The sequence below is a fragment of the Coenobita brevimanus genome, chromosome 92, assembly GCF_032717465.1.
Source record: "Coenobita brevimanus isolate Jiangsu-jjx chromosome 92, ASM3271746v2, whole genome shotgun sequence".
Classification (NCBI taxonomy): Eukaryota; Metazoa; Arthropoda; class Malacostraca; order Decapoda; family Coenobitidae; genus Coenobita; species Coenobita brevimanus.
In genome coordinates, this window is record NC_137045.1 from 17,555,528 (window position 1) to 17,578,935 (window position 23,408).

The window sequence follows — 23,408 nt, forward strand, 5'->3', positions numbered from 1 at the left end:
GTACATTTTCAACTTCAGCAGCTGCTTTTTCTTTTCTGAAATGTAATTTTGTTATGTAATAATTTTGCTTTCATTTATAGGATAGTACTTCCCTGCTTGCTGGTTCCTACTTAATCAAGGTTCTTGTACTGGACAGTGGGAAAATTTCTCGGTACAGCTTGAAGCAAGCAGTGTTGGCCATAGATAGTATCATCAATCGGATCATTCTGCACAATAGCACAGATGATATCAGCAATGCTGCCCCTATTGGAATATATGAGTAAGTACAGTATATCAATAAGAAATTATCTGGTAGTGTAATATATACATTAGATAGATAGATATAGATATATAGATATAGATATACATGTATTTATATATATATATATATATATAATATATATATATATATTTATTTTTATATATATACATATAATATATATATATATGTCTTATCTTAAATGTTGGGACCAACTGCTTAGCCCCAGGCTCCTACGCTCCTCATGGGGCAATGTAGGATTGGATGATGGTTGGATGGATGTATATATATATATATATATATATATTAAATTACATAAGGACTCAGAAAAAATTAAAATTGAGAAGGGTGTGTGTCAGGGAGATACAATTTCACCAAAGTTATTTACAGCATGCCTGGAAAGTATTTTCAGAAAGCTAGACTGGGAAAACAAAGGAGTGAACATAGATGGAGAAAAGCTAAACCATTTAAGATTTGCAGATGACATTGTCCTAATCTCAGAAACAGCAGAGACACTGCAAGAAATATTAAATGACCTGAACAGAGAAAGTCTTAAAGTAGAGCTAAAGATGAACCAGAGTAAAACTAAAGTAATGTTTAATCCTCAGACACCAAAGAGCGTCATCAGAATAAGTGGAGAACTTCTTGGAGGAGTCGAGGAGTACAATTACCTGGGACAAATACTAAAGTTAACGAAAGATAATGATAACGAAATAAAAAGACATTGCAATTGGATGGCAAGCTTTCGGTAAACACAGGGGCATTATGAAAAATAGCTTGCCAGTTTGTATGAAACGAAAAGTATATAACGAATATAATTCCAGCTATGACGTATGGTTGTGAGATTTGGAAACTGACAAAATCGATGGAAAATAAATTAACTCGTTCTCAGAGAGCAATGGAAAGGTCAGTGTTGGGAATATCATTAAGAGACAGGAAAAGATCAACTTGGGTGAGAGAGCAGACTAAAGTCAAAGATATTATAGAAGTTAGAACAGAAATGGAGGTGGACAGGCCATGTAGCAGGAATAAGGGATAATCGATGAAGCAAGAGGTTGACTGACTGCACACCAAGAGATTGTAAGCGTAGCAGAAAAAGGCCAGACAGGAGGTGGAGGGATGAGATAGAGAAATTTGCAGGGAAAACGTGGCAAAGATTGGCTCAGTCAAGGAATTCATGGAGAAGGTTGGGGGAGGTCTTTGTTCAGCAGTGGACTTGTAATGTCTGATGATGATGATGATATATATATATATATATATATATATATATATATATATATATATATATATATATATATATATATATATATATATATATATATATATATATATATATATATATATATATATATATATATATATACTGTGTATATATATATATATATATATATGTGCATATATACTGTGTGTATATATATATATATATATATATATATATATATATATATATATATATGCATCACAAGTGAAATAACCGAAAGAGATATGGGTACATAGATCAATCAATCGATCTATCAATCTATCTCTCTCAATCTCTCTATCTATATATATATATATATATATATATTTATATATATACAGTAATCCCTCCATTTCCGATGTAATAGAGCCAAAAGCATGTCCGGAAAATGGGCCCCAGCCTCCTGGACTTGTAATTATGGACCCTAACCTACCCTGACTCAGAAAAACACCTATACAGTTCCCTACTGGACATGCATAGCACCTATTTAAGACCCAAATCACACTAGTAAGGGACATAAAAGACTTACATAAATGTAAAAGAACCAGAGAATGAGGTTTTGGAGGTGCGTTTATACAATATTAAACATTCTGGGTACTTACAACAAGTCCCTGGCTCCTGGACTGGTACTTAAGGACCCTAACCCAGCCTAATTTTGAAAGCCACCTAAATAACTCCCTACCGGACATGCACAGCACATATTTAAACCTATTTAAGACCCTATTCACACCAATAATGGACATAAAGCATGAAATAAATGAAAAGGAACCAAAGAATGAAGAATTAGAAGTGGCTCTACCTTAGCCAGGGTACTTACAGCACGTCTGTGGCTGCCTTCTCTGGTTTTGGCAGTGGTGAAAATACTCTTGAAGCACGTACAGCAATCCAGTGTTGTGCTGCTCTTACAGTAATTCTTTGCACTGTGAGTTATAATTGTTTAACACTGCACATTGTTAATTGCACCACACCGCAAATTGACTTAGGACCTACACACACAGAATTGCTATGGGAGAGTTGTCTTTCTTTGCTTTGTGTTTCCACCTCTACCAAGTGAATTTTTTTGGCAAGAAGTAACTGGCAACTCCTCTGGTGTTGGTGAGAGGTGGTGAAACACTCAGCACGTCAATGCTTGACCAGATGTGAGAGTGGGAGTTTAAGTTCCCATCGTTCTGAGCTTGCACCTCCCTCTTTTTTCATATGCATTACTGTTTGCCTTGTTATTTTCCTAGAGTCAGGTTGTCATGCCTGGAAAGTACTGCTCAAGGAATGAAAGGGTCCGTATCACTGCATGGATGCAGGATACTGTCCCTATCAACACGATTTGTGAACTTACTGGACCCGCAAAGTCGACTGTCATGAAGATTCTTGTTGCAGTGCACGGCCTGCCACCTTGTCATACCAGAGCATAAGCCTGGCGGTGGAGAGAAGAGATGACTTCCAGAGGTACAGAAACGCTTCTGAAGAGGAAAGTAATCGAGTATCCTTGACTGACCGCTGCAGAATTGAAGAGAATGCATTCCCAGCTGTTACAAGATGTCTCAATTCAAACTATCCAACATCGCTTGCAGAAAGAGCTGGGTTTGCCAAGCTGCACCGCAGCCAAGAAACGCTTCTCAATGACTGCATGAAGCAGCAGCGCATTCAGTTTGCCAAGAAGTATGCACACTGGACATTGGACGAGTGGAGAAAAGTTATGTTTTCTGATGAAAGCACATTTCAAGTGTCCCAGGTGCGTTCTGCCAAGGTTCATTGCCCTGCCTCCCGTAGTCGATATGAGCCTGCTTACACGGTGCCAACTGTTAAACACCCACAATCAGTAATGGTATGGGGATGTTTCTCAGGTGAAATGGGGAGGGGAGGCCTCTACTTTCTTCCTAAGAACTTGATGATGAATGGTGGCCGGTACGTTCAAGTTCTGAAAGATCACTTGTTAAACTTTTGCTATTCATGGGTGCGACTTTTTCATGCACGATTCAGCTCCATGTCAAAGTCAAGGAAGGTGACAAAATGGCTTCAGGATAATCGGATTGAGGTCCTCGACTGGCCTGGCAACTGTCCGGATCTGAATCCGATAGAAAACTGCTGGGCAAAGATGATGAAAATCATGGCAGAGAAGACACCCAATCTGGACAACCTCAAGACTGAACTGACTTTTGTGTGGTGCAAAGAAAATTTAATGTCCTTAGATTACTTTAGAGGTCTAAGTGATTCCATGCCAAAATGCATCCAAATGGTCCTGAAAAACAAGGGAAACATGATTTCATATTAATGAATGGCATTTCATGAACAAACATTGTGATATATTATGATTTCTGTGTTTTTTAATACCTTGTAGGGGGAGGTCCTAAGTCAATTTCTGGTAGCTGTAGAATTGTGTGCATATTATATTAAGGTGGTCTTTGATAGGGAGGGCTTTTATTTAAGGATGTAAATGAGGTGTGGGAATGGTTTTAGTTCAGCCATTGTGGAGTTGGATGTGGCTCTGTATGGTCTCCGAAGTGTTGTAGTGAGTATTTGATAAGTTGGGAGCCCATGTTGGGAAGACAAACAGTATCACTGTTCAGATGTCTTGTTTGTAGAGTAAGGAGAGTGTTTCTTTATTTTGCCCAGTCTGGCTGTGTAGTTGCTTGAATGCACTGAATCTGGGGATGCACTGCTTCTTGATATCTTGTTTGTGATCCTTGATGGTGTGTCTGGTGTCATATGTCACCCCAAGGATTTTAGTGGAGGGTGTGTATGGCATATGTATATTGTTAAGTTTGATGTGAGGGGAGTACTTGTGTTCATGTTTTCTGCTGGTGATGAATGTGGTTGTGAATTTGACTGGGATGATGATGAGCCTGTTGTCCTTGGCCCAAGTCTGCAGTTTGTTGAGGTAGTCCTCTTACTTGCAGTGTGCAGGCTGTCTGTAATGTGGTGTGTGGTTCTTATGATATCACCTGCAGATGAGGCATTGTTTGTTGGTGGCTGGGATGTGGAAATATCATTCATGTGTAGGTTGAAGAGTGTGGGTGAGGTTATGGAGTCCTGTGGAACTCCATTAGGAAAATTTTGCATGTATGATGACTTGCCCTGGAATGTAATATGTGTTTGTTGACTAGATAAATAGTCGCCAGGCACTGTTTGGTGTTGTTCCCCATGTTTGTGATGTATATCTGAGTGGTTAGTTTGTGTTGGGGGATGCCATCAAAGACATTACCATTATTAATTATTGTGAGAAGTGCTTGTTGCGTGAGTTTTGTGGAGTTGATGCCATTTGATGCATGTTGTGTGAGGTTAGTCAGTAAGATGTTTATAGAATGTAGTGTTCTAAATCCATGTTGTGAAGGGGCAAGGGGGACATGGAATGTAACTTTGTAGAGATTGAGGCATTCAATTACTTTGGATGGTGTGCTAAGTAACGTTATAGGTCTGTACGAAGAAGGTTGTGTTATATCCTTATTTGGTGTAATTAAAGTGATAATTGTTCCATATTTCCAAATACTGGGAATGCTACAGTGTACAGTCAAGTCACCTAATTCGCATATCTGTAAGCCGCGGATTTGCAATCCGTGGTACTTTGCCCAACCGGTCTCTATTTTTTTACTCTGCGGAAAAAAACTCGAAAAACGCGGTTCCTAGGTTCCAAAGTGGCTCATTTCCGAGCAGATTTATAATATCCGGGCACCCATGATACATTCTGCAGCTGCTAGCCAATCACAGACAACCTAGACCCAACAGCCAATCACAGCCCGGCCCTGGCAGCAATTATGCACACTACAGCTGACATATTTTGTTTACCTTCTGTCCCACCAACTGCCAACTACTCGTGTTCCCCCGTGAGTTCTGAGCACTACCTGGCCCTTTCTTTGTCAATGTTACCTCTCCCTGGGATCTGTTATGGATGGCCCCAACCCCCCAAGGTGATGTTCGACTAAGATTGTCTGTTTGTGTTTGCTGTCGGCTAGTTAGGTGTAGCTAGGGAGCTGTAGGGGGGTTTGTTTCACGAGGGTACACACTCTATATCCTTTTTTCCCATTGGTTCTTAACTTTGTAAAACACAGAATTCATAATCCGCGGGTAGGTACCAGTCTCTAATTGCTGCAGATTAGGCGACTTGACTGTACTTATGAGTAGTTGTTGATGCCTGTGAGGGCCTGAATGCCATTTGATTTTCCATTTTTGCGCAGGGCTCATGTGTGAGGGATTATGCTGGAAAGGTGCTAAGTGTACCATCCTCCATCTGTTGGCTTATAGTTGCGAAGCTTGTAGATCCCTACCCTGGGATTCTCCTCTTTATTTACGGGTTAACTTTAGAAAATGCCCAGTTACATCCTATATTAGGACACTGAGCTTAAATGGGTTAAAGAAATTGATAGACCTGCCAATGTTTAGCCCATTGGTGTCCGGGTTTCCTGTGTGAGGGATTGTGCCGGAAGAGTACTAAGCCCTCCGCCTGTCGGCTCATAATTGCAAAGCTCACAGGTCCCAACCCTGGAGGAAGAATGGGTAAATGATGCATCTCATACTTTTCTATTTTCTTTACTTAATTATTGTTGAATGATGAAATTTGATGCAAATATAAATAAAATATGAGTGTAACTAATCAATTCCCAACTTTTTTTAGTGTTGTGAATTTAAATAGTTTAAAAAAATAACTGTCATAACTGGAGGGTTTGCAGTACTTTGCTGAGAAAAGAATCCTTGATGAACAATTATCAGCGAAGCACTACTTACCCCATCAACCACCTTTAGTACAGTATACAGTAACCCTGTAGGTTCCAGTACAGGCTCCATATACTGTACAGTGGAAACTAAATCATGCATTTCTAAACAGCGAATTCATAATACGCAGCAACATCATGCAACAGTTTGCAATATCAGTTGTTTACCAGCCACCATGCTGACTGGATGCATCAGTGTATCATGCATTCTGAAGCCTCATTAATAGCTTTCAGAGGAATGTTTATAGAAATTCTCAATAGCAGTGGTAATCCAGGAATAATAAAAAGTAATCGGTGAAAGACTCATTACAATAGGAAATATGGAAAGGCCACACCCATTTGGTAAGCTCAACAAATTAATGACTTATGACAACACGTCGGCAGCTGAGTTTGACAATGACACCACTTCCGGTGCTTCCACACTGAGCCTTGAAGTGTTCCTGAGGGAGGTTGATGAGGAGGAAGTGGCACAGAGGCGGCAGGATGAGGCAGCAGAACTCTTGCTTTGTGCTGAGAGGCTATAGTCCGTCTCAAGCCTGGAACCTGTCCCTCTGTGTCCCGGTTGTTTCGTCTGTAAACCAGTTTGATCATTGCAGCCTAAAGTGGCAAATGGCCGAATTGCCTTATGTCCAAAGTATAGATTAGGTTAGGTTAGGTTAGGTACGTCCTAAACTTCTTCAGCCTAACAGGATCACATCTGAAAATAAATATTGCCAGATAATCCAAAACTCCTCCCTCCCCTGTCCATTCAATTAATGTCATCAGTCAGAGTCAGGTAAGAATCGTAAAATATTATTCATATTCATTAAATATGCTTTACTAATTTCTTTTCAAGGTTGTTATTGTTCACTTGTGGACAGTTTGCTGTAGGATTTGACCAGTTTGATGTAGGTTTGAGGGTAAGGGGTGCAACGTTTACAAGATGACAAACTCATAAATAATTTTCCCCATAAGATTAGTTATTTCTAACTCGCGAAATTCTCATATCGTGTCCTGTTCCTAGTCTTATAAGACCGTTTCATAGGAAATTCCACTGTTGTGGGTGCTGTGTACCATTGGCTCGTTTGCCTTTGTTGTTATTCCTTATGTAAAAGTTGTGGGGAAATGTATGGAGGGAAGAGGAGACTGAAGGTCAGAGAGTGTAATAAAAACATGTACCGTATTGGTGAAAAATACAGTATGTTGTGTTCATAATGACAGCTTAATTGTGCACTAAGTGGAAAAGCATTTAAAACTATAATATTTTAGGTGTGGAGAATACATTTAAAACAAGATTGTATTATATTAGTTATGAGTTTTTGTACCGTTTATTTTCAGACAGTATGCCTTGTCAGCCAAGAAGATACTTCAAGATCTGAAGAGTTCACTGGGTGTTGTATAAATTTGCCGTTATACCAAGCATGGTATTTTATCTGAAGCCATTCAACTTCTCAGTATACATTGTCCATAATGAAGAAAATTGGTAGTCACATTAGGAATATCAATTTGCATAAGGAATATCTCAGCTACATAAACACAATAATCCTAGCAATCACTATGTAATTTCATGTAGTTTATTTTGAAAATCTTGCTCAGGTTATGGTAAAACTGATGACAAAGCATTGTTAATCAAATTATGTTTGTTTGTTTGTTTGTTTTTTTAAATCAGATCTACTGTAGTTATTTTTAACATCTCTGAGATGTCAATAGACCTGAGGATAATGGCCAAACGCCTAATAAGCAAGTAGCTCAGAATCCTGGTAGAGCATAGGAAGAAGGGATTAGCTTGGCACTGAGTGGTATTTTCCATGCTTGTGTACTCTTAATACTGTGAAGAAACTGCTCTTAAATTACCTGGCAATATCTGGCAGACATGACTATGGAAACCAGTAATGATGAACCCACTGGTACCCAGATTCAAATTTCGTAAGTCTGGGAAATGGTAACTTTTATGTGGAACTGTATGGCTTACAAGTGTGTATTCCTGAGAGCCCAGTTTTATGATGACTGTATATACATCAAGCAGGTGACAGTGAAGGCTCAATAGAGATTTGATTCTGGTGATTAGCATAGTCTGGGAGGGTTTTCCACCTGTATCAGTTAGTTCAGGTTTACTAGGTTAAAATACATCACATCAGTAATCCCTCAGGGAAAAATAACCCAGTCCCACATTACCTTAACCTGGGTGTAGCCCACCATTGCACTCCCACATTACCTCCTTTGGGATGCTTGGCCCAAGGCTTGGCCACTGTATTACAGTACTTTATAGAATATAGGTTGCATTACTTAGCTAAAAATAAATGAATAAATAAAATCCTTTTACTGCTTAGAATTAAGATTGCAGTATGCTTTGGGTTATATACTGCATGTGTCAGACATACAAAATGCTATGCCATGCAGTAGCCAACTCACACCTATTGATATATGAGTACCACACTTGTGTAAACAGTGCCGTACAGCCTAATAAAATCCCACATGAGTTGAGTCACTGCACCATTTAGGTACAGGTATCAGGGTTAAAAGGCAAGTAATTGTGGGAGAAGAGAACATAGTTTGGACAAGAGAATTGTTATTGCCCTTTTGCACTACAGGTATTTACCTACAGGCATCAGGGTTAAAAGGCAAATGATTGTGGGAGAAGAGACCATAGTTTGGACAAGAGAGTTGTTATTGCCCATGGAAATAAAAACACACAGTATCATGGGAACCATGCACACTGTCCAGTTCAGATTTATTTGGCAGCTAAGAGATGTGCATTTGCATTATTTTACAATCAGCAAGGAGGAGGGTACCAATGTACAGTAGGTACCCATAGACTGAAAGCTCTTGAATTTTTTGTTCTTCATTTTGACTGGAGTTTGTCACAGTAGAGTTAAGCAGTCAGCATAGGATTACTATCATCTTGCTCTGGCAGGTTCCTTAGGTTCCAAAGCAACATTTTTAACTGCAAAAACACAGACCAAAAGGTTGGAACTGTTCTTCCTGTCGCCAGTTTCTCTGCCTTTTTAGGGGATTGAGCTGTGGCTACAAGTATATTTTTCAGGTCACCAGAAGTGGTTCTTTCCTCTAAGGCAAATTTTACAGGAACTAAAGGAAGTTTTCCAAACAACTTAACCCCCTCGTGCACTGTAAGTTGTCTGTAAGTGTGTGTGACAAGATCAGAGAAAATACCACAAGGACAGGCTAGACTAGTGCACAAAGGCAAACATTCCCATGTATTTTATTTGCCCCAGGAATTGGTTATAATGGTATAAATTGTATACCATCATCTTCCCTGATGTTTGTACTACACAATAAGCTAATAAAAACACACAAAATTGTTGAATAAAAGTATTGTGAGTGTTGGAATGATTCATGACTATAAGGGTTCAATATTGGATCTTTGTTCTAAAAGGGTATATTTTAGTTTCTCTGGTTTGTTTCATTAAAACTTAGGTTAGTTGTAGTTCACTGGTAATGAGGCTGTTTGGAGCACGGAAGTAAATTATACGTTATTGTGGATCTTTCAAATTTAGTATGTTTATGTATACTTATTTTGTATTTTGTAATTTTTGGAGTGTGATTAGTTATTATGAATTGTATGATACTCCTTCAATTTCTCCATTGTACGAATCAAGGGAAGTGAGGTGGTGACTGTGAGCTGGGGTGTGGGCAGTTGATCAGCAGCACTGGTATGGAAAGGATATAGCAGCTCTTCACGTGAAGTGTGCCTTCGACTCGCGACTTTCCCTCCCCGCTGTGACACTTGTGAGCCTATGAAGGGTGAGGATGGAAACTCCTGCATACTGAGGAAGCTCTAAACTCTGCCCACACTGCCCTCATGGTCTACAGCAGGTGTTAGCATAGAAATGCCTGCGGACATGCTACCTGCTTCTCAGTCACCACCCTCTTGATGGTCTGTTCTCAGTAAGGTTGTTATCTGTCACCAGTAATGTGAAGCAGTGTTCCTAAGGTTACTTCACTTGTAGTTTACTTTCTTATACTTAGGATTAAATTATAATTTTGTGAATAAATTATATTCTCCAATTTACATTTTCCTAGCCCCAGTGTACAAATGAATTATGGGTCATTTCCAACTATGTGAGTAGTGGTAATAGTGAAACTCTGGAATCATGGTATGGTAGTCTTCTTTCACATATGAGACTGTTTCCGTAACTTGGCCATGACATTTGGCGCCCGAACAGGGACCCATTAATTCGTTGTGCACGCGGGTTGGCAGTATACAGGGAAGTTTATAATCTTTAGATTTTCACCATGAGTTCAGACACTATAAAGAGGTTAATTGAAGAGGGAAAACAAATGGGCTTAGAGGGTGACAAGCTTATGACCTGGGTAAGAGAAGAGAGAGTGATAGAGCAAAATCGGCAGAGAGAGGAGCGGGCTCAAGAGAGGGAGAGTCGTGCAGTAGAAAGGAAGCTAAAGATTTTAGAATTAGAGACACAGATTGAAGTTTCGAGGGCTGCTGCTGCTGCTGGTCAAAACATTCGACCAGTTGCAATCGTAATTAATCCCCCTAAGCTCCCAGTTTTTGATGAGGCCAATGATGATATATATTCTTATCTGGCTCTCTTTGAGAGGGTAGCTCAAGCTGCAAGATGGGAGAGGTCGGTGTGGCCAGCTGCCTTAGCATCTCTACTAACGGGTAGAAGGATGATGTATATATTAGAGGATATAAATAGCACTTAGTTCCCTGAGTTTATGTGGACATCTCTGTGGGAATACACACGGCCGTATATCCTTCTTATATCTAATAATTATACACTATATCAACCCGCTATATCCCTCAATAATGCCGTCAAATACTAATTATTACATGGACATAACAATTATCCTAATGATAAATAAAGTAACGCCATAATATAAGAAAAATAAATTTTCACTCAACCTCTCTAATGCGTTGCTCCCACAATGTTCTCAGGTGGCGTCATTCCACAAACCCAACATAAGGCGCGTTTTTGTGAGGCCCAGGCTTGAGCCTGGCTCGAGCCAGACTTAAGCCAAACATCCATTGCCGTTTTTGCGGTGCCCAGGCTCAAGCCAGACTCAAGCCAAGTCGATCCACCCCTGGAGCTGGCTTGAGGTAGCTCGAGCCCGGGAGTGTGACGTCATATGTAAACAAAGATGGCGTCTTCCATTGTGTTGTATGTACTGTTCTCACTTTTTTTTCAATATGCCACGAGTATGTGGCTTGCACCGATTGATTTTGATATACAGATATGCTAGAATTTACAGTTGATGCACGTGAGAGAAGAACATGTGTAGCTAGAGTGAATTGGACAGCTCATTTGTGGTGCAGATCAGATCAGATGGTGTTCACTCAGTATTACTTTTGAATCAGCACAGGGCTGTTCGTTGTCTTTTTTTTTTTTTTTTTTTTTTTTTTAAATACGTTTTCTAGTGTTCCATACTTCAGAGAGATATTTCTTGTAGTGGTAGAATTTTTTATCTGCGTCTTTTGCATATGTTAATAACAGTATGTTCTCTAAATTGCCTTCTTCTACCTCATATTTACTTCTTATATCTTTTAATGCATTACAATTTTTAAAGAAATGTTCAAGAGTTTCTTCTTGTTTTGCTACATAATTCACAATACGTATTTCCACCAATATACCTTGCTCTCCAGTTTAATTTTAAAGTGTTCAAGCAACATCTGTGCAGCAGTATAGAACCCTGTGTGTTTTCATAAAGTTTTTCTTCCTTAATGTCTAATTTTTTCTCTTTATGAAATATAATTGAGGATTTGTTTGTCAGTTCTTCTCTCCAACATTTTCTTTTTTTTCGTATTCATTTACCTTCTTTATTTCATCCTTTTTTAAATTGTTCAGTTGGTTAGTATTTCTTATGCTGATTTCCTTCATATATTCCTGAATATTTTTAATCCATGCATCTTCCCCCCCCCCCCCCCCTGTACAGTTCTAAGGGATATTACGAGAGTGGAACCAGTTAATGAATATGTGAGACTGTCTCGCTGGAAGTGGCAGGGGCACATATACAGAAAAGAAGGTTGTTTAATACAGGATGTGCCAGAGTGGATTGCTAGAGGAAGAAGAGGTAGAGGTAGGCCGAGGGAAACCTGGTTGAGGACAATGAAAAAAGAAGCAGGAGAGGAGTGTTGGTGGGACCTGAAGGAGATGGCAAGAGACAAATATTGGTGGAGAGAGTTCATTGAGGCCCTATGCATCCCGTGGGGTGCCACAGGAAATGATTGATTGACAGTTCTAAGAACACTTTTAATGCAAATGAATTATTTTCTTGCAGAAGAAAGCATATAATGAGTGGATGAGGAACAGGGGCGTCGAAGAAGCTGAGAGGAGGACGAGTTATATGTAGAGAGGAGGAGAGAGGTGAAAAGATTAGTAAAAGAGAGTAAGAAGAGAGTGGATGAGGAATTTGGAAGGAATTTGAGTGCAAAAGTGGAGGGAATGTAAGAAAATGTTCTGGAAAGAGGTAAAGAGAGCTACACTGGGTGCCAACAAAGTTAGTTGGGGTGTGAAAGTTAAAAATGGTAGATTACTGGTGGAGAAGGGAGAAAAAGTGAACAGATGGAGAGAACACTTTAATGAACAGGTGAAGTCCCTCCACGGAACACTGGTCTGTACTGCTCCTGTACAGAATAAAGGAGAAGAGTAAAGGTTTCCTTGGTGACTCGCATACTTCTGAAAAAATCAAGATCTTTCTGATCCAGGTGATCACTGAAGCCTTTCTGCTTTCCATGTGATTCTCTGCACCAACCCAAAGGAACATAATGTAATTATTAAGTACCGGTATGGTTTTGCTAATATTCTTAATATATATTTTTTTTTGAGGGGGTGGGGGGACACATTGACCTAACAGCAAAGTAGCTCACTGAAGGGAACACGAATGAAAATGAGGGTCAATTTTTAGTTTCACACAACCACTGATCTTTGCATCAAATCTGAGTGTTTCCAATGGTTTTTGGTGTGATTCATTTGATTTTGCCCTTCAAATCTATTGCTAATCAGTGGTTTCAAAGGAATGAATATTTTTGCAATCACCTTAGAATCCACTATTTCTTTTGAGAAATAAAGGTCAAAATGAACAGAATCACACCCAAAACCATAGGAAACAGTCAGGTTTGATGAAAAAATATGTACTGTGGGCCTACTACTTACCCTAACCCAACCCAGCTCAACCTAATTCAAGTATTATTCATTTGCGAGCAAAGTGCATACTGTATAATGAAAAATGGTCTATATTGGCCCAGAACTTATTTGGTAAACTTATGTTTCTAAGAATCTCTGGTTGTGCGAATCTAAAAATTGTTCGAATTGAGCACTACCAGATACCCAATAATCACAAGGCAATGTGACCCTATGGCAGAAATTCCCCACACATTCAATACGTTGTTGTCACAAATGACTATCATCTTGATAATTCCTTTCCCCTGAAAGTATGCACTGATAAAGAGTTCATTATGCAGGTACACTTCATGCAACATACAGAGAGTGCTGCCTGTTGCATGCACACCTGAATGAACCAGACATGCACTCATACAGCTTGTTGGCCAACTTAATACTTAAATGGCCAATCATCTGCACCCAAAAGAAAAAAACATAAAAATACATAAATCTGGCAGGCACAACATCTGTATGATGAAGTTAGCTCATCTTCTACCAAACTGAGTAAGGCATGCCAAACTCTTGTCTGGATGATCCTACATTCAAATTTTATCCAACCAACATATAGTCAGCTGCTTAGGCTCGTCATCGTCGTTACCAAAATATTTGACAAACTCATTACCTGCTGCCAAGAAAATTATTGGCCTATGAAGCCTCTTCTCAGCTACCTTGTCACAAACAGACACTTTATCAAAAACCGCCTTAAACTCATACCCCTGACATGATCTAACGGTTAGATCATGGCAGGAGTTAGATTCTAACCAGTAATACAACTGTAATGCTGTGTTTTTAAGGCGACTTCTCGTCGTAAAAACACTAGCTACTGAAGCGGGGTCCTCTTTCTAGACCGGATGTAAAGCACTAACAAAGGAACAGGACATAAAAACCAGGCAGTATACCGTATCACATCTATTACCTAGGTCCTACTCATAACAGTGTACATACAATGATATTTAGTATATAGAGAAACAGAGATACAGGATTACACTTGGCTTCACAGAATGATCATATATATTATCACTATTACACAGGGAGATCGCGGGTATTCTTTAATGTCACTTGGAAGGTAATTATGCAAATGGGGTTGTTCACTTTATATTATTGTAAGGGATTCTTATGTCACTGAAGGTTAATATAAAAATGGGTTTGTTCGCTTTAAGAATACCGAGATTGAGAGAGTGTTTCGAAGATATTACTATAATAGAGGTAGGGTGCGGATAGCGACACTCGACACTGTCACCTGGTCACGGAGACACGTACACTTATCTTTCAACTCGCCCGCGCACCTACCTCTGGGCTCACAGAAAACTCCCTGGTTTCTTGATGTGGGGAGGGACTAAATCAATTGACAAAATACACTTCCTGCCCCGATGGCACTAGTTTCTAGTGGGCCACTGTTTAATATATATTCTGTGTAAGCACTAACACTGTTCTCTTGGTCACTGTCACTGTCTTTCCCCTTGTTTCCTGGGTTTAGTAGTTCACTGTTGCACTTAGGATCAGGGAGACTCACCTGTCTGGGGGCCTCGACCTGAGAGGCGGCCCTCGTACTAGGGCCGCGCCGGTGGGGTGCAGGGAGGCCCTGTGGTCTGGGGGCCTCGACCTGATCGGTGGCCCTCAGGACTGGGGCCGAACAACCGGAGCAGTCGGGCCTGTTTCCTCCGGCTCCGGGGCGCGAGGGAGCCTGGATCGCCTTCGTCGAGGGCTGCGGAGGTGGGCCTGGGCGTCCTGGGACTGTGGGTGCTCAGGGGAAGAGGCGCCGTCAGGACTGGACTGCGGCAGCGTCTCCTGCGGGGCTCTGGCAGGGACAAGGAACTCCAGGGTGTGGGCGGTAGGTCCGATATCGGGCCTTGCCACCACTCTAGTGTCTCATCCGGGACTATATTCCTGGATGGCGACGAAGGGCTCCCCGAAGGGAAAGAGGCTAGAGGAGGACTCACGCTACCCGTGGTGTCTAGAGGCCTGAGCCGGGGATCTCCTTCCCCTATTGCGCACCTTGGCTGTGGCCGTGAACTTGCCTGGCGTACGGCCCGGGGTACACCTATAGGGTGATCGATGTCGCCCTTTCGCCGTGGCAAGGTACCGCCGGCGTGGTGTTCCTCCCGTAGTAGGAGACAAGCCGGAGTGAGGGGCACAGAGGCCACACTCTCTCCAATACGGACAGATCCTACCTGCAGGGAATTCTCTACCCTGGTACGTGCCCCGGCCGGAGCCGAGTGTCTGCCCGTACGGAAGACGACTAACGGGCGAACTGGTTCGCCCGTCCGTTGCGGCAGGGTACCGACCCCGGGACGCCGCTTCCGTAATTGGGTAGTGCTACACGTACGGTAGCAGGGGCTCTTTACCCTGGACCGTATTCTGGCCGTAGCCGAAGAGCAGCTGGAGAGGAATGCACGAGGGCAACTCTCTCTCCTTAGTGTGTTAAGGCCGGAGCCTGGGGTCGCCTTCCCCTTTGAACACTCTGTTAGGCCGTAGCCTAAGTCTGTCAATCTCTATTTAGGCCGTAGCCTTGGGCCTCCTGCCCTAGAGGGTGTAACAAGACCGTCAATACGGTGTTACCTGGGTCTGAATTAGCTTCAGTCCCACCCCTGGTCTGACGATCACTTTTTTTTTTTTTTTTTTTTTTTTTTTTTTTTTTCCTATCGACCATTGGGGCCGGAGCCCCTGGTCATTAAGGCAATATATATATATGTATATATATTGACATATATACACATATATATACGAACATATATATATACATACTTACATACATACACACATCCATGCATATGAACATACACACTTTCATGCACACGTACATATATATATAATAATTTTTATTTTATTATTTTTTTGTAGTTTTATTTTTATTATTTTTATTTATTTTTTAACCTTATATTACTTATAAACTAAAATGCCTAATCTAAAGACCCTAAAACTAACACCTAACAGACAAATCACTAACCTATACTAAATCCTAAGAGACAAATAACTAGACCTACACTAATGGTAAAAAAAAAAAAAAAACTCGACCAAGAGATCACCATCGACTGCAGATATGTAATGCCTTTCTACATGACATACCTGCACTCATCACCTGGTGACTGTCAGTCAAGGCACAACCTAATATAGGGGACATCAATATATGAAAGGGAACCAGACGAGTCAGGAACATTTCCATATATGTCAGCTGTCGGCCCTAATTAGAATAACTTAAGCAAGATAATATAATGTATTTACATAATTTGTACAAAAAGTGAAGAACCTCGCCCAGCAGACCACCATCGACTGCAAGTGCCCAATACCTTCCTATATTGCACACTTGCACTCATCAGCTGGTGACTGTCAGGCGAGGAACTTGGCTTAATGTAGGGGACATCTATATTAGAAATAGATCAGTGGGAGGAGGAACTATTTAAAATATGTCAACTGTCAACCCTAATTAATATTACAATATATACATATTTACCGTTGATAAAAACCATAACCACACAGTAAAAAAGTCACATCACTCTGATCAGTCCGGTCTCTCTCAAGAAAGCCATCAATTTATCAGCCATAACAATGTCCCCATCACCCAGGATGGTGGAAAGGGTGAAGGGGACGTCTGCTGCGCCGCAGTAATTAATAAGTGAAGCACGTTCACGAATAAATCGCCGACAGCGCAGGATGATATGACTGATAGATAACACCGCATCACAGATGTCACAGTGCGGTGGGAAGCGTCTTTCCATATATGGTTTTATGTGGGTTAAAACGGTGGCATTGAGCCGTAACCGTGCCAACACTTTTTCTTCTAGGCGACTGGGACGGTTGGCAGTGTCCCAGTCGCCTAGGTACGGCTTACAAGTTGGAATATTTAGTCTGGTCCACTGACCTTGCCACAGAAGATTTATTGATTTCTTTCCGAGAGAGAGACTCGACCGCAGATCACGAGGAACGTCCCAAGTCTCCTCGAGCTCTACAGCCGACTTTGCAAGTAAGTCAGCCTGCTCATTGCCGTAGATACGACAATGACCAGGCACCCAGATCAGCGTGAATGACTTGTTGCATGAATGCAACTTATTAACGATGCGGCCCTGGATCTCGTGAGAGTCCGTAGTACAAGATGCAATTGCCTGAAGGGCTGATTTTGAATCTGAAAATATGACAAATGAGTCATGTCTAGAATTGAGAGCATAGTCTATGGCTTTGTCAATAGCAAAAAGTTCTGAAGTAAACACAGATGTATGAGTCGGCAACCGATACCTGAGGGCACATTCAGTCGACCACACACTTGCACCCACACATTCACTCGACTTGGAGCCGTCGGTGTACAATTGATGGGACCCCAAGTGACGAACAATGATCTTTCGAAACAAGTGGTGGACCTCCGCCTCCGGCGCCTTGGCCTTTGGTGCTGGGAGCCATGTGACATCGACTGTAAAGCCGGGTGGCTCCCAAGGCGCTATATTTTTAAGCACCAACTTGTCACAGTCACTGGGGTCCACATCAAGCTCCTGAGTCAGTAAGTGGAGGCGAGCGGCAAGTGGCCGACGCACCCCCCGCAGAAGGTGGTGGTATTGACGCAGGGGGGTACAGGCCACATTGCCGATATTACATTTCCTAAATGTCCTTACACCATAGGACAAGGCCAGGTGGTCACGGCGAATACGGAGGGGAGGCACATTCGCCTCCACTTCCATACGAGCTACACGGGTACACCGGACAGCTCCAAGACACATTCGCAAACATTTATTCTGCAACACATCCAATCCTTTCAGAGTGGCATCGGATGCCGAGCCATACACCTGTGCGCCATAGTCTAGCTTCGATCGAATAAGGGACTTATACACCATTAATAAAGATTTTCTGTCGGCACCCCAGGTAGTACCCGCTAGGTACTTGAGGACATTTAACGGTTTATCACAACGAGCAAGCAAAGTATTAACGTGAAGTTTAAAATTCATTCTACGATCAAAATGTATTCCTAAAAATTTTACAGAATTTTGAAAAGGTACCGCCTGATTATCCAAAGTTAAGCACAAATTAGGTACGTTACGATTAGTGAAAACTATAGCGGCACACTTACGTACGGAAAACTTAAATCCCCACTGCAAGGCCCATTGGTGGACGGAGTCAAGGGCTGCTTGAATCCGCCCAGCCGAAAATTGTGCATTACGGGAAGAGTGCCATATTGCACAATCGTCAGCGTAGAGTGAGTATTTAAGATTCCTCGGGATGGGAGCTGGTGACAGAATATCATTGATCATAATACTAAATAAAGTAGGACTAAGCACACTTCCCTGTGGTACCCCGTTTTCCTGGATAAATATATCCGATGTTACGTTACGGGGCAATTTGACAGAGAAAGTTCTGTCCCTTAAGAAATTTGAAATAAAAACAGGCAAATTTCCTCTTAAACCATAAGCATAGAGCTTCATTAGTACACCGTGTCGCCAGGTCATGTCATAGGCTTTATGGATGTCCAAGAACACCCCTATCATGAATTCTTTATTGGCAAATGCCTCTGCAATACAATTAATGCTCCAAATTCATTAAATGATCTAGTGAACTTCTGTATTTACGGAAGCCACATTGTTGATCATTTAACAAATTCTTCGATTCTAAAACAAAAAACAGCCTATTGTTAACCATTCGTTCCATGACCTTACATAGACAAGAAGTCAACACAATAGGACGAAATGAAGTGGGATTCATAAGACGACCAGCCTCTTTGGGTATCGGTATGACGTGCGCAAAGTGCCATGAGTTTGGGAACGGTCGAGACGCCCAAATCTCATTGTACAATGCTAACATCTTAATCAGGTTGTCCTGATTAAGATGCTGGATCATACCGTACGTGATGGTGTCTGGTCCAGGGCTGGTGTCTTTACAGGATTTAAGGGCAAGGAGCAGTTCATCTAGCGTAAACTCTTGGTTGTACGGGGAGTTTACGTCTTCTGTGGCAAAGTCTAATATCTGTAGCTCAGCCGTGCGTTTATGATGTTGGAAACGCGGGTCATAATTGGCTGAGCTACTTACATGAGAAAAACTCCTGGCAAGGATGTTAGCAACGTCCACGGGCTCGTCATAGATGTTATTATTTATTTGCAAGGTGGTAATGGGGAAATATGGGCCTTTATTATTTAATATTCTTATGGTGGACCAGACTTTACGTAATGGTGTCGTACGAGTCACCGTGGACACAAAGGACCGCCAGGAGTCACGTTTGGCCCTTCTTATTATTCTCCTTGCCTCAGCCCGTGCCTGTTTGTATGCAATAAAATTTTTCTCAGTGGGCTGACTATCAAAAATCCTGTATCTCCTATTGCGTTTTCTTAATGCCTGTCGGCAATCCGGCGTCCACCAATGTGCTCTATGCTTCGCATGAACTGTAGAAGTCTTGGGAATAGCAGCCTCAGCTGCGTGTAATATGGAAGTAGTTATATTTTCGACCTTAACATCTATGGTCTCCCCAGATATATCTAAATTGGCGATCCTTGAGAAGGATCCCCAATCTGCTTTCTTATAGTTAAATTTTGGAGGTGGAGGGTCCGAAATGATGTCGCGTGTATAAGAAAGACAGATGGGTAAATGATCACTTCCCAAGGAGTCGTCGTAAGGGTCCCATGAGAGATCTTGATGTATACCAGGGGAGGCCAAAGATAAGTCAATGGCCGAAAAGTTACCAGTACGATCATCTACACGAGTCGCTCTACCATCGTTCAGAAGACAGAGGTTGGACTGTAGTATTAGGTCGGCTACTTGCTCCCCACGACCATCGATCCTCAAGCTACCCCATTGATAGTGATGGGCGTTAAAATCGCCCAACACTAACTTATTCCCAGGGAGATGTTCAACTAGTGAATTTAAAGCATCACTATCAATGGGGCCATGTGGAGGACAGTACAGAGAGCAAATAGACAGATACGTGTTATTAAATTTTACTCTGCACGCGACAGCTTCCAGAGTAGAATTTAGAATCACTTCCGTTTGTGGGTGTGATTTATGTGTGTATATGGCAACTCCGTGACCTTCATATCTTCTATACGAGTGATAGTGTCTGAACTGTGGAGGATCAGGGTGATCCTCCAGGCGCGTCTCCTGTAAACAAACAACGTCTGGCCTGTGTATAGAAAGCAAGATTGCTATATTGTGTAACTTATTCCCAATACCTCTACAATTCCACTGTAATACAGTGAAAGCGACGGTTTAAGATTTTCGTTGGGGGCCAGTGTGCTTTGTCTTTTTTTGTCTCCCGCCGGCAGGCGAGCGACTACCGGGGGACCTATCCCGGTGCTTGTTAATGGAAACCTCCATATTGTCATCAATAACTAGGTTCCCAGCCTCCCCCGAGGAAGAGCTAACCTTTCTCTCCCTCGCTGGAGTAGGAACCGGAAGGACATGAGGACGTGACTGTTTCGTGAGGGTGGTCATGTTACTTTTACTAGACTTGTCAGGCTTCGTTTTAGGCCGTACCGATGAAGAGGCAGCAGCAGCCTGAGAGTAAGTTGATGCCTTAGGGATGTCAGTGAGAGAGTTGGAACGGACAGGAGGTCGAGATGGAGATGTACTGTGAGTGGCAGGAGGGAGAAAGACAGGGTCAGTCTGGGTCTCTACAGAGCACATCACAGGACGGGACATTACCGCCGAAGCATAGGACCTATTCGGCGTGGGAGTTGCATGCAACTCCTTCACCTTTTTCCTAGCTTCGTAATAGGAAATGCCCTCAGTTGCCTTCACTGTGCAGACTTCCTTCTCCTCCTTCCACTTGGGACAATCCCTAGAGGAAGTGGAGTGAGCGCCCTTGCAGTGAAAGCAACAGACCGTCTCAGATGTACAATGTTCCGCATCATGACCCTGGCTTGCACACTTGCCACACACTGGCTGGGAAGCCCGACAAGTCTTCGAACCATGCCCATACAACTGGCATTTCAAACAACGGAAAGGGTTAGGGATGTATGGTCGAACGTGAATGATTTCATAACCAACTTTGACTTGACTAGGAAGAGAAATTTTGGCAAATGTCAAGATAATAGTTGCTGTCTTCGTCCTTATGCCTTCCGAATAACGAGTTATGAATTTAGCTTCAATTACATCTTGCTGCGCCAATTCTTGTACGATTTCGTCCTCGCTCATCACCATGAGATCCCTGCAAGTGACAACACCCTTGCAAGAATTCATGGAGACTGGGATTTTGGCTTCGACATCGTAACAGTGGAATTTACGCAGTTTCAGCAAATCTCTCACTTGTGACAAGTTAACAGTTTTTACCAGGAGATCTCCGTTAGCAAGTTTTTTCACTTGTTCGACTTCTCCTGCACAGTGGTCAATCACCTTCTTGATAAGGAAGGGATTGAGACTGGACAGGGGAGTCGAACCTAGAGCATGGATAATGACGAACGTGGCATTGTCAACAGGAACGTCAAGTGGGGCACGAGTTTGGCGTCCGTCAGTCTGGGGGTGGTCAGTCCGGTCGTTACATTCGTCAGGACCACCTCCCCCCCTGAAGGGGGGGGAGGCAGCAGGGGCGTCCGTCATAGCAACCACTTCCCCCTCACGGGAGAAGTGGGAAGAAGGAGAAAAACAAGCAAGGGACAAGGTACCTGGGAAAGACACACCTAGTCTGAGATTACCCTCTCAAACCACTCTCGGGAGGACGCGCCCGTGTATAACTCACACCCCAGAGCGATCAGTGGGGGGTACACTCCAGAGGTGAGTAAGCAAAGGCAATCTCAGGAAACAGATATAGACACTTACTATATCTCTAAAAGGCTGGGAGGAGAATTAGTACTAGCTAACCTAACTTTATTGAAAAACGCCCTAGTGGCGGAGAAAACAAAGCTAAAGCCGGTGAGGCAACCCTGCAGCTAGAGGAGAGCCAGAGAAACACGTCTGCACATCCCACGACCATGCATCAAAGTCCTCGACGATCACTATCCCGCCCGCACAGTAGTTCGGTTCCCCTGATCACCTGGGGTTGGGGCACTTGCGGGGAATAGGGGCTCAGAGCCGTGTTGCCTTGATGACCCTCTTGCCCGGGATTACTAACCTCACCAGTGTGTCCTCCTGGGGTGGTGGAGGGGTGGCGGCTCGGTGGTGGTGTGGGGGGTGGTGAGGTGGGAGGTCCTACGGCGGGCATTTTAACAACCATTTTTTTTTTTTTTTTTTTTTTCAATGTGTAGATGGGAAGTGGGCGGTACAAATGTGGAGATACTTGTGTTGGGGTATGTTCACCTTATATAATCAGCTTCAGACAATTATGGAAGTTTGATTTTCCTTAATAGTAAAACAAGGGCTAAATTTATTGGCGCTGCCAAGCCTAATAAGTATGTAAAATGAAGCAATAACCTATTATCAGACTTTTCTCACCAAACTTTTGATATGTTAGATCTTACGAATATCAAAACCTAATCAGTCCATGATTCCAGTTGTTTCCTACCATCAACAACATAACTTTTTGACCACATTACAAACATGATGGTCACAAATGTGTTGTCTCCAGCATTATTATTAAGCTTGCAACCACTACACCATAATATCATTGACATGATTTACAAGGTTATTAACAGGTCATAAGCAAAAATAGATTGATTTGAAAGGGATGGTAGGGAACTCTGAGTTGCCATGCACTTTGCCCATTGGCTCAGCTTCTGTAGAAAGGTTGTATAGATTTTATTGCTTAGTGTTAATATTTAAATAAGACTTGTATATTAAGCTAAAGTATATAACTGTACCTTCACAGATTTCTCACTTCTGATGGCAAGTATGAGACAAATTAGGATGGTCATAAGACACGACCATCATCTAGGTGGTATAGTGTACAGTACTCTGCTTCTTGTTTTTCTTAATGATTAAATAAGCTTATGTTATCTTAATATTCTCTTATGTTAAGGACTTCTAGTATCAACATACTGTAGTTTGCCATATTAAAGTAAAAGAGGATAAAAAGGTGTAATATGCAAAATTACTCACGGGGAATAGGTGCTACAGAGTATCCTGTGCCAACTAGAGTATAGCATCATTGTAAGGTAGCTGAACATTTTCTAGTCATGTAAAGTCACCTGGGGCATAGCCTGGTCACTTACCTTCAGTGTTCTGGGGCTGTATTAATAAGACCCCAGTGCTCTTTTTTTTTTTTTTTT

At 42.0% G+C, this 23,408-nt stretch overlaps 1 protein-coding gene across 1 annotated transcript in view; it reads left to right on the forward strand.

The window, feature by feature from the left end:
• Positions 1-7,796, forward strand: part of LOC145412106 (condensin-2 complex subunit G2-like) — a 346,602-nt gene extending 338,806 nt beyond the window's left edge. The window contains exons 25-26 of the mRNA XM_080282023.1: positions 81-259; positions 7,499-7,796. Of these exons, the coding sequence (XP_080138149.1) occupies positions 81-259; positions 7,499-7,562 (243 nt within the window). The 3' untranslated portion in view covers positions 7,563-7,796. The remainder of the gene's footprint in view (positions 1-80; positions 260-7,498) is intronic.
• The last annotated feature ends 15,612 nt before the right edge of the window (positions 7,797-23,408 follow it).